Raw genomic sequence first — 12,658 nt, 5'->3', positions numbered from 1 at the left:
TCATTAGGGCTAGATTTGTTCACGCTGTAGACTTTCCACACTTCACATGGGCCGTGATGTCTTCCTCTTCAACACGTTGGCAATTATAAGAAGAGTGTAAGGGTTTTCTGCTGTACCCATAAAACGTCAAACTTTAGAACTACTACATTTTATTCCGAATCACTCTGACATCAGATACACTATATCGCCAAAAGTATTTGGCCACCCATCCAAATGATGAGAATCAGGTGTCCAGGTGTATAAAATCAAGCACTTAGGCATGGAGACTGTTTCTACAAACATTGGTGAAAGAATGGGCCGCTCTCAGTGATTTCCAGCGTGGAACTGTCATAGGATGCCACCTGTGCAACAAATCCAGTCGTGAAATTTCCTCGCTCTTAAATATTCCAAAGTCAACTTTATTATAAGAAAATGGAAGAGTTTGGGAACAACAGCAACTCAGCCACCAAGTGGTAGGCCACGTAAACTGACAGAAAGGGGTCAGTGGATGCTGAAGCGCATAGTGCAAAGACGTTCTGCACAGTCAGTTGCTACAGAGCTCCAAACTTCATGTGACCTTCCTATTAGCCCACGTACAGTACGCAGAGAGCTTCATGGAATGGGTTTCCATGGCCGAGCAGCTGCATCTAAGCCACACGTCACCAAGTCCAATGCAAAGCGTGGGATGCAGTGGTGTAAAGCACGTCGCCACTGGACTCTAGAGCAGTGGAGACGCCTTCTCTGGAGTGATGAATCACGCTTTTCCATCTGGCAATCTGATGGACCAGTCTGGGTTTGGAGGTTGCCAGGAGAACGCTACATTTCGGACTGCATTGTGGCGAGTGTGAAATTTGGTGGAGGAGGAATTATGGTGTGGGGTTGGCTCCTTAGTTCCAGTGAAAGAAACTTTGAATGCTCCAGGATACCAAAACATTTTGGACAATTCCATGCTCCCAACCTTGTGGGAACAGTTTGGAGTGGGCCCCTTCCTCTTTAAACCTGACTGTGCACCAGTGCACAAAGCAAGGTCCATAAAGACATGGATGGCAGAGTCTGGTGTGGATGAACTTGACTGGCCTGCACAGAGTCCTGACCTGAACCCGATAGAACACCTTTGGGATGAATTAGAACGGAGACTGAGAGCCAGGCCTTCTCCACCAACATCAGTGTGTGACCTCACCAATGCGCTTTTCAAAGAATGGTCGTAAGTTCCTATAAAAACACTCCGCAACCTTGTGGACAGCCTTCCCAGAAGAGTTGAAGCTGTAATATCTGCAAAAGGTGGGCCGACATCATATTGAACCCTATGGGTTAGGAATGGGATGGCACTTCAAGTTCATATGTGAGTCAAGGCAGGTGGCCAAATACTTTTGGCAAAAAAATACTCATTTGCTTTGCTACCTATAAAACAAAACTAAGATGTCTGTGTTGGACTGTACTAGTACAAGGAACCTCAATTTACAAACTTTTCATTGCACAAACTTTTCAATTTATGAACCAGCCATTGTGTGCCCGGCAGCACAGTCATTAAGTTGATGGTTTCCTGGTGCTTTGTCAGGGTAGCAGTTCTGATGTTAGCTACTGTTTTTAAACTTTTTACAAAATGTTTCTAATTTTGCTCGCTCAGAGAAAGAGAGCAATAAACTCGCCATGTGTGGTTTGAAACATTCAGGAAGTATCCATAGTGACACCGCCTCCTGAAAAAGACAGAAAAAAACTAAGGAATTAAACCAGATTATTTTTTGCTTATCTTTAGTTATTTTATACTATTGACTTTAAATATTGAATGCAATGAAAAAATAATTTGGATACTTAATTGATATTATTACGGTGTCATCCTGTGTTTTTGGTGTGATTATAATTCTGATAACAACTGGAATCCTTCATTGATCTTGAAAATAATTAGTATCAGTGTCAGCATTATTTATGACCAATACTGCCCCTAATGTGGTATTGGATAGATACCCAAATGTGTAGTATCGCCCACAACTAATGTCAAGTCTTGAAACAACAGAAAAGTAAGTGTTTATTACGTTTTGATAGAAGTGTAGATATAAATATGTTACAACAGTAAGTAAACCAGTACATTAATCAAGTGGATTCAGAATATTTTTAAGAAAATAATACAACTGCAAATTGTGTAATACAGTGGTTCCTAAACGTGGCTCTCCTAGTACCACCATAATGACCAACATTAAAATACAGTAGCGTAATAGGCTTAAGTAGTCATTAAAAACAAGGCAGAGTATTTATTTGACAAGTACATTTAATATAGTTGGTCACTGTAACATTACACAGAGTTCGTACAGTAACCCTGTGTTTGAACATAGGGAAATAAAACACTGTACTTTAGTCGAGTGATTCTTTGGCGTACCACGTAGTGGCTTCCGTGTACGAGTACCACAGTTTAAGAAAATGTTACTGCATATGCCAAATAAGGAGCCTTTGTAAGCCGTTTATTATCATTTACAGAATATGCCAAATAATATACCGTGACATACAGTATATCATTTTCATAGGAGGCTGCATTATATATCGCGATATAGATTTTAGGACACTGTGGCCATCGACGGAAAACATTTGGACACCCCTGATTATACTCTTGTGTTGAGTTGAGTTTAGGGATGTAACGATATGAAAAGTTCATATCACGGTTATTGTGACCACATTTTTTTACGGTCGTCATTTATATAGTGGTATTGTTACATGTGCTCAAAAAGTACTTATACACACACAGAAATCTTGAAAAAATAACAAAACATTGCGATTTTCCCGGGAGACTCCCGAATTTCAGTGCCCCTCCCGAGAATCTCCCGGGGCAACCATTCTCCCGAATTTCTCCCGATTTCCACCCGGACAACAATATTGGGGGCATGCCTTAAAGGCACTGCCTTTAGCGTCCTCTCTCACCTGAAAAGGAGACTATTATATATGTCTCTGTTATCCATAGGTTTATCTATAACTAGGGATGTCCGATAATGGCTTTTTTGCCGATATCCGATATTCCGATATTGTCCAACTCTTAATTACCGATACCGATATCAACCGATACCGATATATACAGTCGTGGAATTAACACATTATTATGCCTAATTTGGACAACCAGGTATGGTGAGAAAAGGTCCTTTTAAAAAAAATTAATAAAATAAAATAAGATGAATAAATTAAAAACATTTTATTGAATAAAAAAGAAAGTAAAACAATATAAAAACATTTACATAGAAACTAGTAATTAATGAAAATGAGTAAAATTAACTGCTAAAGGTTAGTACTATTAGTGGACCAGCAGCACGCACAATCATGTGTGCTTACGGACTGTATCCCTTGCAGACTGTATTGATATATATTGATATATAATGTAGGAACCAGAATATTAATAACAGAAAGAAACAACCCTTTTGTGTGAATGAGTGTGAATGGGGGAGGGAGATTTTTTGGGTTGGTGCACTAATTGTAGGTGTATCTTGTGTTTTTTATGTTGATTTAATACAAAAATAAAAAAAACCCAAAAAAAACCGATACCGATAATAACAAAACCGATACCGATAATTTCCGATATAACATTTTAAAGCATTTATTGGCCGATAATGGACATCTCTATCTATAACCCATAAAGTAGGCAGGCACGGAGCTACACTACCGTTCAAAAGTTTGGGGTCACATTGAAATGTCCTTATTTTTGAAGGAAAAGAATGAAATTTTGAATGAAATAAGTTTATTTCGGTCATATGATCAACCATTAACCATTTTGTGTGACAGTACAGTACAAATTATACATATATAACAATCATACACATTTACACACAAAAAGAAAAGAAAAGAAAAAAGCATGACCGAAAAAGGAATAGGCTGAAGCCAAGGCTTATATTTGCCTATCCTATACCTTCACTGAAAATAAGATTACCTGGAACATCAACATTAAAAAGAAAAAAAAAATCAATGGGATGAAAGTAATCGTTGCTATATTTTATAATTTTCAATTATTTCACCTTTCAATGTTTTCTTAAACCTTAACAAAGAAGTACATGTCTTCAACTCATCACTGAGCTTGTTCCACCATTTAACTCCTAAAACTGAAATACATTTGTATTTTGTATTTGTTCTTGCTTTACATATTTCGAAAACCAATATCCCCCGTAAATTATAGTTTACTCCTCTTAATTGAAATAACCTAAGAATACAAGCTGGAAGGCTGTTGTTCTTTACTCGAAACATAATTTCCATTGTTTTTAAAAACACAATATCTGAAAATGTTAACACATTAGAACTTATAAATAATGGATTGGTATGTTCATAGTAGCACGCTTTGTGTATTATTCTAATGACCCTTTTTTGAAGTTTAATTATTGGGTCTACGTTTGTTTTATAAACATTTCCCCAAACTTCAACACAATATGTTAAATATGGAAAAATAAAAGAATAATATAACATATGCAAACATTTCTTATTCAGCATGTGTTTTACTTTATAAAGAATAGCAATGGATTTGGATATTTTTCCCTTTATATATTCAATATGCGGTTTCCAACATAATTTATGATCAATTATTATTCCCAAGAATTTAGTTTCATATACTCTATCAATTTCCACTTGATTTAATTTTAATTTTGCTTCACAGTTTGTCCTTGCACCACTAAACACCATAAACTTAGTTTTCTTATCATTTAATGATAACTTATTAATATCAAACCATTTTTTTAGCTGAATCAACTCAACCTCTATTATCCTCAACACTTCCTTCAAGTCTTCTCCTGAACAATATACATTTGTATCATCTGCAAACATAATAAATTTCAATTTATTAGACACTGAACAAATATCATTTAAATATAGTATAAATAACTTAGGTCCCAATACCGAGCCTTGTGGCACCCCACAAGTTACTCTTCTTGGCTGTGATTTAGTCTTATTAATTTCCACATATTGAGATCTATTGCTTAAATAACTACTTAACCACTGTTGTGAAACACCTCTTATGCCATAGTTTTCCAATTTTTGCAGAAGTAAGGAATGATCGATTGTGTCAAAAGCTTTACATAAGTCAATAAATACTCCAACGGTGTGTTGTTTCTTTTCTATTGCTGTAGCTACGTTTTCTACAAAGTCCATCACTGCTAGGGATGTAGATCGATTACTCCTGAAGCCATACTGCTGATCATTCAGTAGCTCATGTTTGTCAATGAACTGATCAAGTCTATTTACAAATAATTTCTCAAGAATTTTTGCAAATTGAGGTAGTAGAGACACAGGTCTATAATTTGAGACCATGTGTTTATCACCATTTTTATAAATTGGAATAACTTTAGCAATTTTCATTTTGTCAGGAAAAGTTCCAGTTGATAAAGATTTATTACATATATAAGTAAACGGCTTCAGGACACAATCCACCACTTCTTTAACAAGTGACATATCCACGTTGTTACCATCGACAGATTTTTTGTTTTTAAACTTTCTGACCACTTCTAACACATCACTTTCACAAACTCCGCCAAGAAACATTGAATTTTTAATGTCAGATACACGCTTGAACTTTTTCTCATCATTCATATTAAAATTTATATTTTTTGCCAAATTTGGGCCAACATTCACAAAAAACTTATTGAATTCCTCAGCTATTTCTTCTATATTTTCAATAATTGAGTTGTCATCTTTTACCAGATAAGCTGTAAAATCCTTTTTGCTAGATTTTTTAATCATTGTATTAAGCACATTCCAGGTTTCAATGATATTATTTTTATGTTTATGCAGCAATTGTTCATAATAGTTTTTTTGTTGCAGCCTCATGATACATGTCAATCTGTTTTTATACTTTTTATATTTGTCCTCATTTTCTATTGTTCGATGCTTAATAAATTCCTTGTAAAGCCTTTTTTTTTTTTTACAGGCTTTTACTAAACCCCCTGTTATCCATGGTTTCTCCCTATTTTTAGTGTTTTGCTTATATTCTCTCAATGGACAATGATGGTCATAAAGTGTCAGAAATATATCCAGGAATGTATCGTATGCTTCATTAGTGTCCTCCACAAAAACATTTTGCCAATCCTGATTTAAAAGATCAGCCTTGAATGCCTTAACTGCTTCTGGTGATTTTATTCTAACAAAGTTATTTATTTGTCTTTTTGTTTGTAAGTTTGTCTCCTTGTTCATTTGCATCACTGTAAAGACAGGCAAGTGATCACTTACATCAGTCACTAAGAGTCCACTTTTTCTATTCCCATCAAATACATTTATAAAAATATTGTCAATCAGTGTTAAGCTGTCCTTTGTTATTCTGCTAGGTTTTACAATTAGTGGAAAGAAACTCAAGCTGAACATAAGATTAACAAAATCAGTGGTTTTCATGTGATCATTAAATTTCAACAAATCAATGTTGAAGTCACCACAAATCAAGATCACCTTATCATTATGTCTTTCATATAACGCAAACATTTTCTTATTAAATTGATCAATGCATGATCCTGGAGTTCTATAAATACAACTAATTAATATGTTTTTGGATCTTTCAACACTGATTTCAATAGTTACACATTCCATCAGATTGTCAATAGCAGTTGTCATGTCAGCAATCAGCCTACATTTGAGAGAGGACATCACAAACAATACAACACCTCCTCCCCTTTTGTTCATCCTGTTTTGCCAAAACATTTCATATCCCTCTAATCCATCCAGTAATTCCTTACTATCACTCAACCAAGTTTCTGAAATTGCTATTATGGTAAACCTTTGCTGTATTTGTTTAAGATACTCTTTAATTTTGGAAAAGTTACTGTAAAGACTCCTGCTGTTGAAATGAATCACAGAAAAGCCTTCCATTTTAACATTTGAATTAAACTGTTCATCAGTATAATACTCACAGTCCACTTTAGAGTCCTGATAGAAGTGAATATCTGGGTCAATGTTATTTTCTAACTCATAGCATTTATGATCATGATAGTCAAAAGACTTGAATTTTGTGCAGCTCATTTGTTCTTCCATCATGTTGCTTGTCCACACTGTTTCTCTGCACACAGTACACAATAAACAAGGAACATTTCCCCACTATTCCACTTGTTTATCATCATCATCTTTTTCATTGATATTGTTCAAGTTCCTTCAAGTCTCTGACCACTAATACCCTTGCTTGTTCTGGTGGACCATTCAATCTAATCATTACTTTACAGTTCCTTGTCCATGTGTCCTGGATTCGAAAAGCACTGTACTTTTCAATGAAGATAACTTTAAACTAGTCTTAACTTTAAAGAAATACACTCTATACATTGCTAATGTGGTAAATGACTATTCTAGCTGCAAATGTCTGGTTTTTGGTGCAATATCTACATAGGTGTATAGAGGCCCATTTCCAGAAACTATCACTCCAGTGTTCTAATGGTACAATGTGTTTGCTCATTGGCTCAGAAGGCTAATTGATGATTAGAAAACCCTTGTGCAATCATGTTCACACATCTGAAAACAGTTTAGCTCGTTACAGAAGCTACAAAACTGACCTTCCTTTGAGCAGATTGAGTTTCTGGAGCATCACATTTGTGGGGTCAATTAAACGCTCAAAATGGCCAGAAAAAGAGAACTTTCATCTGAAACTCGACAGTCTATTCTTGTTCTTAGAAATGAAGGCTATTCCACAAAATTGTTTGGGTGACCCCAAACTTTTGAACGGTAGTGTATTTCTCAGCGTGTGTTTATTCCAGCCGGCACGTTAATACACTGACACACAACATGCGGATTCCCATCATGCATTGCTTCAAAATTACAAGTGGTAATGTCCAAAAACATAACAGAGACGAAGCAGAAGAACGAAGAAGAGACATGGCGACGACGAGTAAGAAGAAGTACGCTTGCAAGTTCCAAAATGATTGGAAAAAAATAATTTCAGTTCATCCAGGACAGCTCGAAGGGGAAGGGGTATGCTGCCTGCTAATTTTGTAGATCAGACTTCTCCATTAAACACGGTGGCCGAACGGATATACTCATTCATGAACGGATTATTTATATATAAGAAATACTTGAAAATATATACACCCCACCCCCCCCCATCTCCCGAGTTCGGAGGGCTCAAGGTTGGCAAGTATGCAAATGGGTAGACATGCATGTTTTTGTTTCTTATGCTTCACTGAGAGTTTGATACTAATCTTTTTTTGTTTTAAATGTTGGTTTGCACTGTACCACTTTTATTTATGTATTCGCACAATATAAACAGCACAAAAGGTAACATTGTAAAAAAAAAAAAAAACCCAGACAAGACAAGAAATGAGTAATGAGAAATACTGTATTTTTCAGACTATAAGTCGCAGTTTTTTTCATAGTTTGGCCGGGGGTGCGACTTATACTCAGGAGCGACTTATGTGTGAAATTATTAACACATTACCGTAAAATATCAAATAATATTATTTAGCTCATTCACGTAAGAGACTAGACGTATAAGATTTCATGAGATTTAGCGATTAGGAGTGACAGATTGTTTGGTAAACGTATAGCATGTTCTATATGTTATAGTTATTTGAATGACTCTTACCATAATATGTTACGTTAACATACCAGGCACGTTCTCAGTTGGTTATTTATGCCTCATCTAACGTACACTTATTCAGCCTGTTGTTCACTATTCTTTATTTATTTTAAATTGCCTTTCAAATGTCTATTCTTGGTGTTGGGTTTTATCAAATACATTTCCCCACAAAATGCGACTTATACTCCAGTGCGACTTATATATGTTTTTTTCCATTTATTATGCATTTTCGGCCGGTGCGACTTATACTCCGGAGCGACTTATACTCCGAAAAATACGGTACATAATAAGAAATAAGAAATAAGTGGAGGTAAGAAAAGAAACCTAAAAAGGCTTATGCAAGGTTCTCACCTAAGGCAGTAGATTAACAAACAAAATTAAACATAGCATATATAAAAAATTGGATAACAAGTAGTCTACCTCATGTGGATTGAGTCTAGGTGTGTGTGTGTGTGTGTGTGTGTGTGTGTGTGTGTGTGTGAGGAAGTATAGGGCTACATTATAAGGTAGGAACAGATGGAGAATGTTAATTCATCAGGCTGGCCCTTAATCTACGTTTCAAGTTAGTGAGTGAAGATGAGGAGTTTGCAATACATAGGTGACTATTCCAGGGTAAAGGACCTCTGTGTTTGATGGAAAACTGGCTAAGAGTGATACGGCCAAAGATAGGACGGAGATTATCAGTTTGTCTAGTATTATGATAATGAACTAGCGAATTGGTCTTCAAATAATCTTTGAAAGGTGTAGGAAGCGTATTAGGGAGAAGACGGAACTGTGTTCAAGATTTATTTAAATGAAAAGTCCTTAACAAATACAATCTATCATTATTATTTATTTATGGCAGGCGTTGTGGCGTCCTACTCTGTTCAACGGTCCTTGAATGCACCGCAACAATACCTCTAGCCTGTAATTGCCTGAGTATAGAACGAGCACTGTGCACAATTGCTCAGGCAGTAATGTGTTTATAAAAGTTTGGATTGGGGTATGTTGTTTTTTAATGGGGAAAGACGTTAACGTCTTTTGTTTTCATGCCAGCATTTAAGCTAGCGAGCTGGAGTTGATCAAGGTGCAGTTATCAGTCACGGTTTTTCGATCGTTGTAATTTAAAACGGTAATACTAACCGTGGAGAGTTTTGCCGCGGTTATCATTAGCACCATTTATCCTTACATCCCTAGTTGAGTTGCATTTTTATTTGCTTCTTTCCATGATGCGCCCGAACAAGCTAAAGTCATTATGCGCGGTTGATAGTGCACGCCACTTGGGTTCATTAGCTCATAAATGACTTACTTAATGTCGCTCTCCTGGACCCGCTCCTCGTCCAGATCCTCGATGAACTTTTCCCCCTTCATCCAGTAGATGAGCGGGCTGACGTCGCCGCTGTAGCCAAAGAAGGCTCTGCACGTCAGGTTGGCCGGGCTCCCTGCAGGGGGCGGCAAAGGGAGAACGTCAACAATACGCCTGGATGGGCAAACGGACATCATGCACACAATGGCTGCTCAATTAGTCCGGTTCACTTTTAAATTTGAGCCTTTTAGATTAGATTGAACTCTCATTCCGTTTTTTTTGGAGAGCATTTAGCTGTGCAGTCACCTTCCAGTTCAGTCACGTGGCAAACAAAACCTCTGCATTTTGGTTTTAAATTTCAATTAGACATAATTTCCAACTGTTTTTAACTGTTCTCCCCTGTAAAGGAGGCCACTTTTAAAAACAGAGGTCCCAGCCTCTACCTCAGGGGTGTCCAAACTTTTTCCACTGAGGGCCGCACACTGAAAAATCAAAGCAAGCGGGGGCCATTTTGATATTTTTTATTTTAAAAAGCAATACAATATATGTATAAAAAAAGATACATTTAGGCCTCCACTCAGACTTGATCCCGGGGACCCCAAAAGGTTTTGGTCAAAAAAAATATTACAAATGTGTCATTATTTAGTATTATTATTATTATTATTATTATTCAAGGTTTAAATCTGTAGATCAACATTAGGTCTATCTGTCAATATAACGCTTTTAAAGATTTAAGTTGTATGCCATTTTTGTCAAGGAAAACCGTGTTTTTTTATGGAAAAAAACACAAAATATGCAATATTTTCCCCCAATAAAATTTTAATGGGGAATATTTGAGATTATATAATAATTGGAGTCTTAAAAAGGTCAATAACTCATAACAACATTGATTTTAATTCATAATTTTTTTGAGCAATGACACTTAAAAAAAAAAAAAAATCCCACTAAAATTATTGGGGATCCGAAAGGGTACTGCTCAGTAAAGTTTAAAAAAATAAATCCAACATTTTTTAAAAACTTTTACCACAATAGTCTCAAGATCAACTTCAGATCTATCCGTCAATTATAAGTTTTACTGTTGTTTTTGTTTTTTGTTTGTTCGTTTTAGGCCCTTCTTTAAAAAACGTTGTTTTTTAAATGGCAACCAAAAAATATGCAACATTTTCCCCCCAAAATATCTCAAAGTGGAATATTTAATGTGAAGTAAATGGAGCCTTGAATAGGTCAATAATTCATAATGACATTGATTTTGATTCATTTTTTTTTTTTTAAAGAAAGAAACAGCCTGCATGGCAGCTTTGTGTTATTAGAGTAAATAATGCAACATTTTCTTGTTACATTTCACCTGTTTGCTCTTTTATACCACTTTTTATGTTTTTTATTTTTTTTTCATCGTATTTTTAGAATGTGCCGTGGGGTCGTTAAAAAATTACCTGCGGGCCGCACTTTGGACACCCCTGCTCTACCTAAAAGGTGCACCTTTTAGAGAAACATTTCTGTACCCTTCAGTCCAGATCTATTTGTGTACTTATCCCTTTGTGCCAGGTCAAGTGCAGTCGTTACAGCCAAAAGTGCTGCACATAGCAGGAACCTCTTAAATAGCTGATAGTGCCAGGAGGATGTCAACAATATAGCGAGATCATGTTCAAAATTATGCTGGCAATAATCAAAGATGCTACTGTAATACTAGAAACATGTTTTATCAGTTGTATTAATGTTGTTATTAATAATGGCTCTAAAAGCAATAATAATAATACTAGATTTTATTTGTAAAATCACTTTACATTGAACAAACAATCTCAAAGTGCTACAGTGCATTTAAAAAAACAAAAAAAACCCAACAAAAAGGACAAGAAAAAAAACAAAAAGAAAGCTAAAACAACAAATAGCTGCCCCAACGACTAAGATAATTAGTACAATAAAATAAAAACTAGCCTCATAGCCAGAACTAGCACACATAAATCTAGTAGGAAGGTAACATTTTTTATATTTAATACATTTTTCTCCTGGTCCTTATTTTCAATTGGTCATAAAGAATATCAATATTTACCGATACAAAACACTTATATCGTGATACAGTTTTCAGCAATATCGCCCAGCCTTTTTTGTGTTTCCCCTCAACCTGAAGCAGAGGTGGATTAGCTCCTCCCCTTCTGGCGGAGAGGTTCCAAATAAGTACATCCACCTCGCGGTGACGTCACAACGTAGCCAGACTGCAAAGCCCCGCGAACAGAGGCATCCAAAACCGTGTGCAAGCATGAACCTTATGATTTGATGCTGTTGTTCAAACATTGTAACAACATTAAAAAGTCAGAATTAGGGTTGTACGGTACTAATAAATCAAAAACGGTGCGTCATCACGTTGTGACATTGCTGGTTTTACGAGCAGACGAACATGTTTGGCAGCGCACAATCACAGAGTACTTACAAGCAGACACAGTGTGTAGACAGAAAAGGGAAAATGGACGTATTTTGGCTTAAAAACTAAAGATAAAGGTGAAGTTATAACACTGAAACGCCCTCAAGAAGAGGTGCTTTAAGACATGGCTGGCTAGCTAGCGGCTAACGTCCATCCGCAGTCGGCAGTGTTTTAGCTACTTCTAAATCACTAATCCTCGCCTCCATGGCGACAAATAAAGTATGTTTTTTACAAGTATCATCCCTGCATGACGAGGAATAGCTAAACATGCTTCACTACACACAGTAGGAGGATACAATAGCTAACCGCTAACAGCCAGCTAGCACCCTGAATGTAAACAAAGAGCCATGGGTGGATCTATTGATTGATTGATTGAGACTTTTATTAGTAGGTTGCACAGTGAAGTACATATTCCGTACAATTGACCACTAAATGGTAACACCCGAATAAGTTTTTCAACTTGTTTAAGTCG

At 36.2% G+C, this 12,658-nt stretch overlaps 1 protein-coding gene across 3 annotated transcripts in view; it reads right to left on the bottom strand.

Moving 5' to 3' along the window:
- The window catches only part of LOC133658044 (interleukin-1 receptor accessory protein-like 1), a 496,379-nt gene that overhangs the window by 50,603 nt on the left and 433,118 nt on the right, over positions 1-12,658 (bottom strand). For all 3 annotated transcript variants that reach the window (XM_062059657.1, XM_062059673.1, XM_062059665.1), the window contains exon 7: positions 9,771-9,903. In XM_062059657.1, the coding sequence (XP_061915641.1) occupies positions 9,771-9,903 (133 nt within the window). The remainder of the gene's footprint in view (positions 1-9,770; positions 9,904-12,658) is intronic.

Source organism: Entelurus aequoreus, linkage group LG01 (genome assembly GCF_033978785.1).
Source record: "Entelurus aequoreus isolate RoL-2023_Sb linkage group LG01, RoL_Eaeq_v1.1, whole genome shotgun sequence".
NCBI classification, from domain to species: domain Eukaryota; kingdom Metazoa; phylum Chordata; class Actinopteri; order Syngnathiformes; family Syngnathidae; genus Entelurus; species Entelurus aequoreus.
Note: the sequence above shows the minus strand (reverse complement) of the source record. Positions and strands in the feature narration are given on the sequence as shown.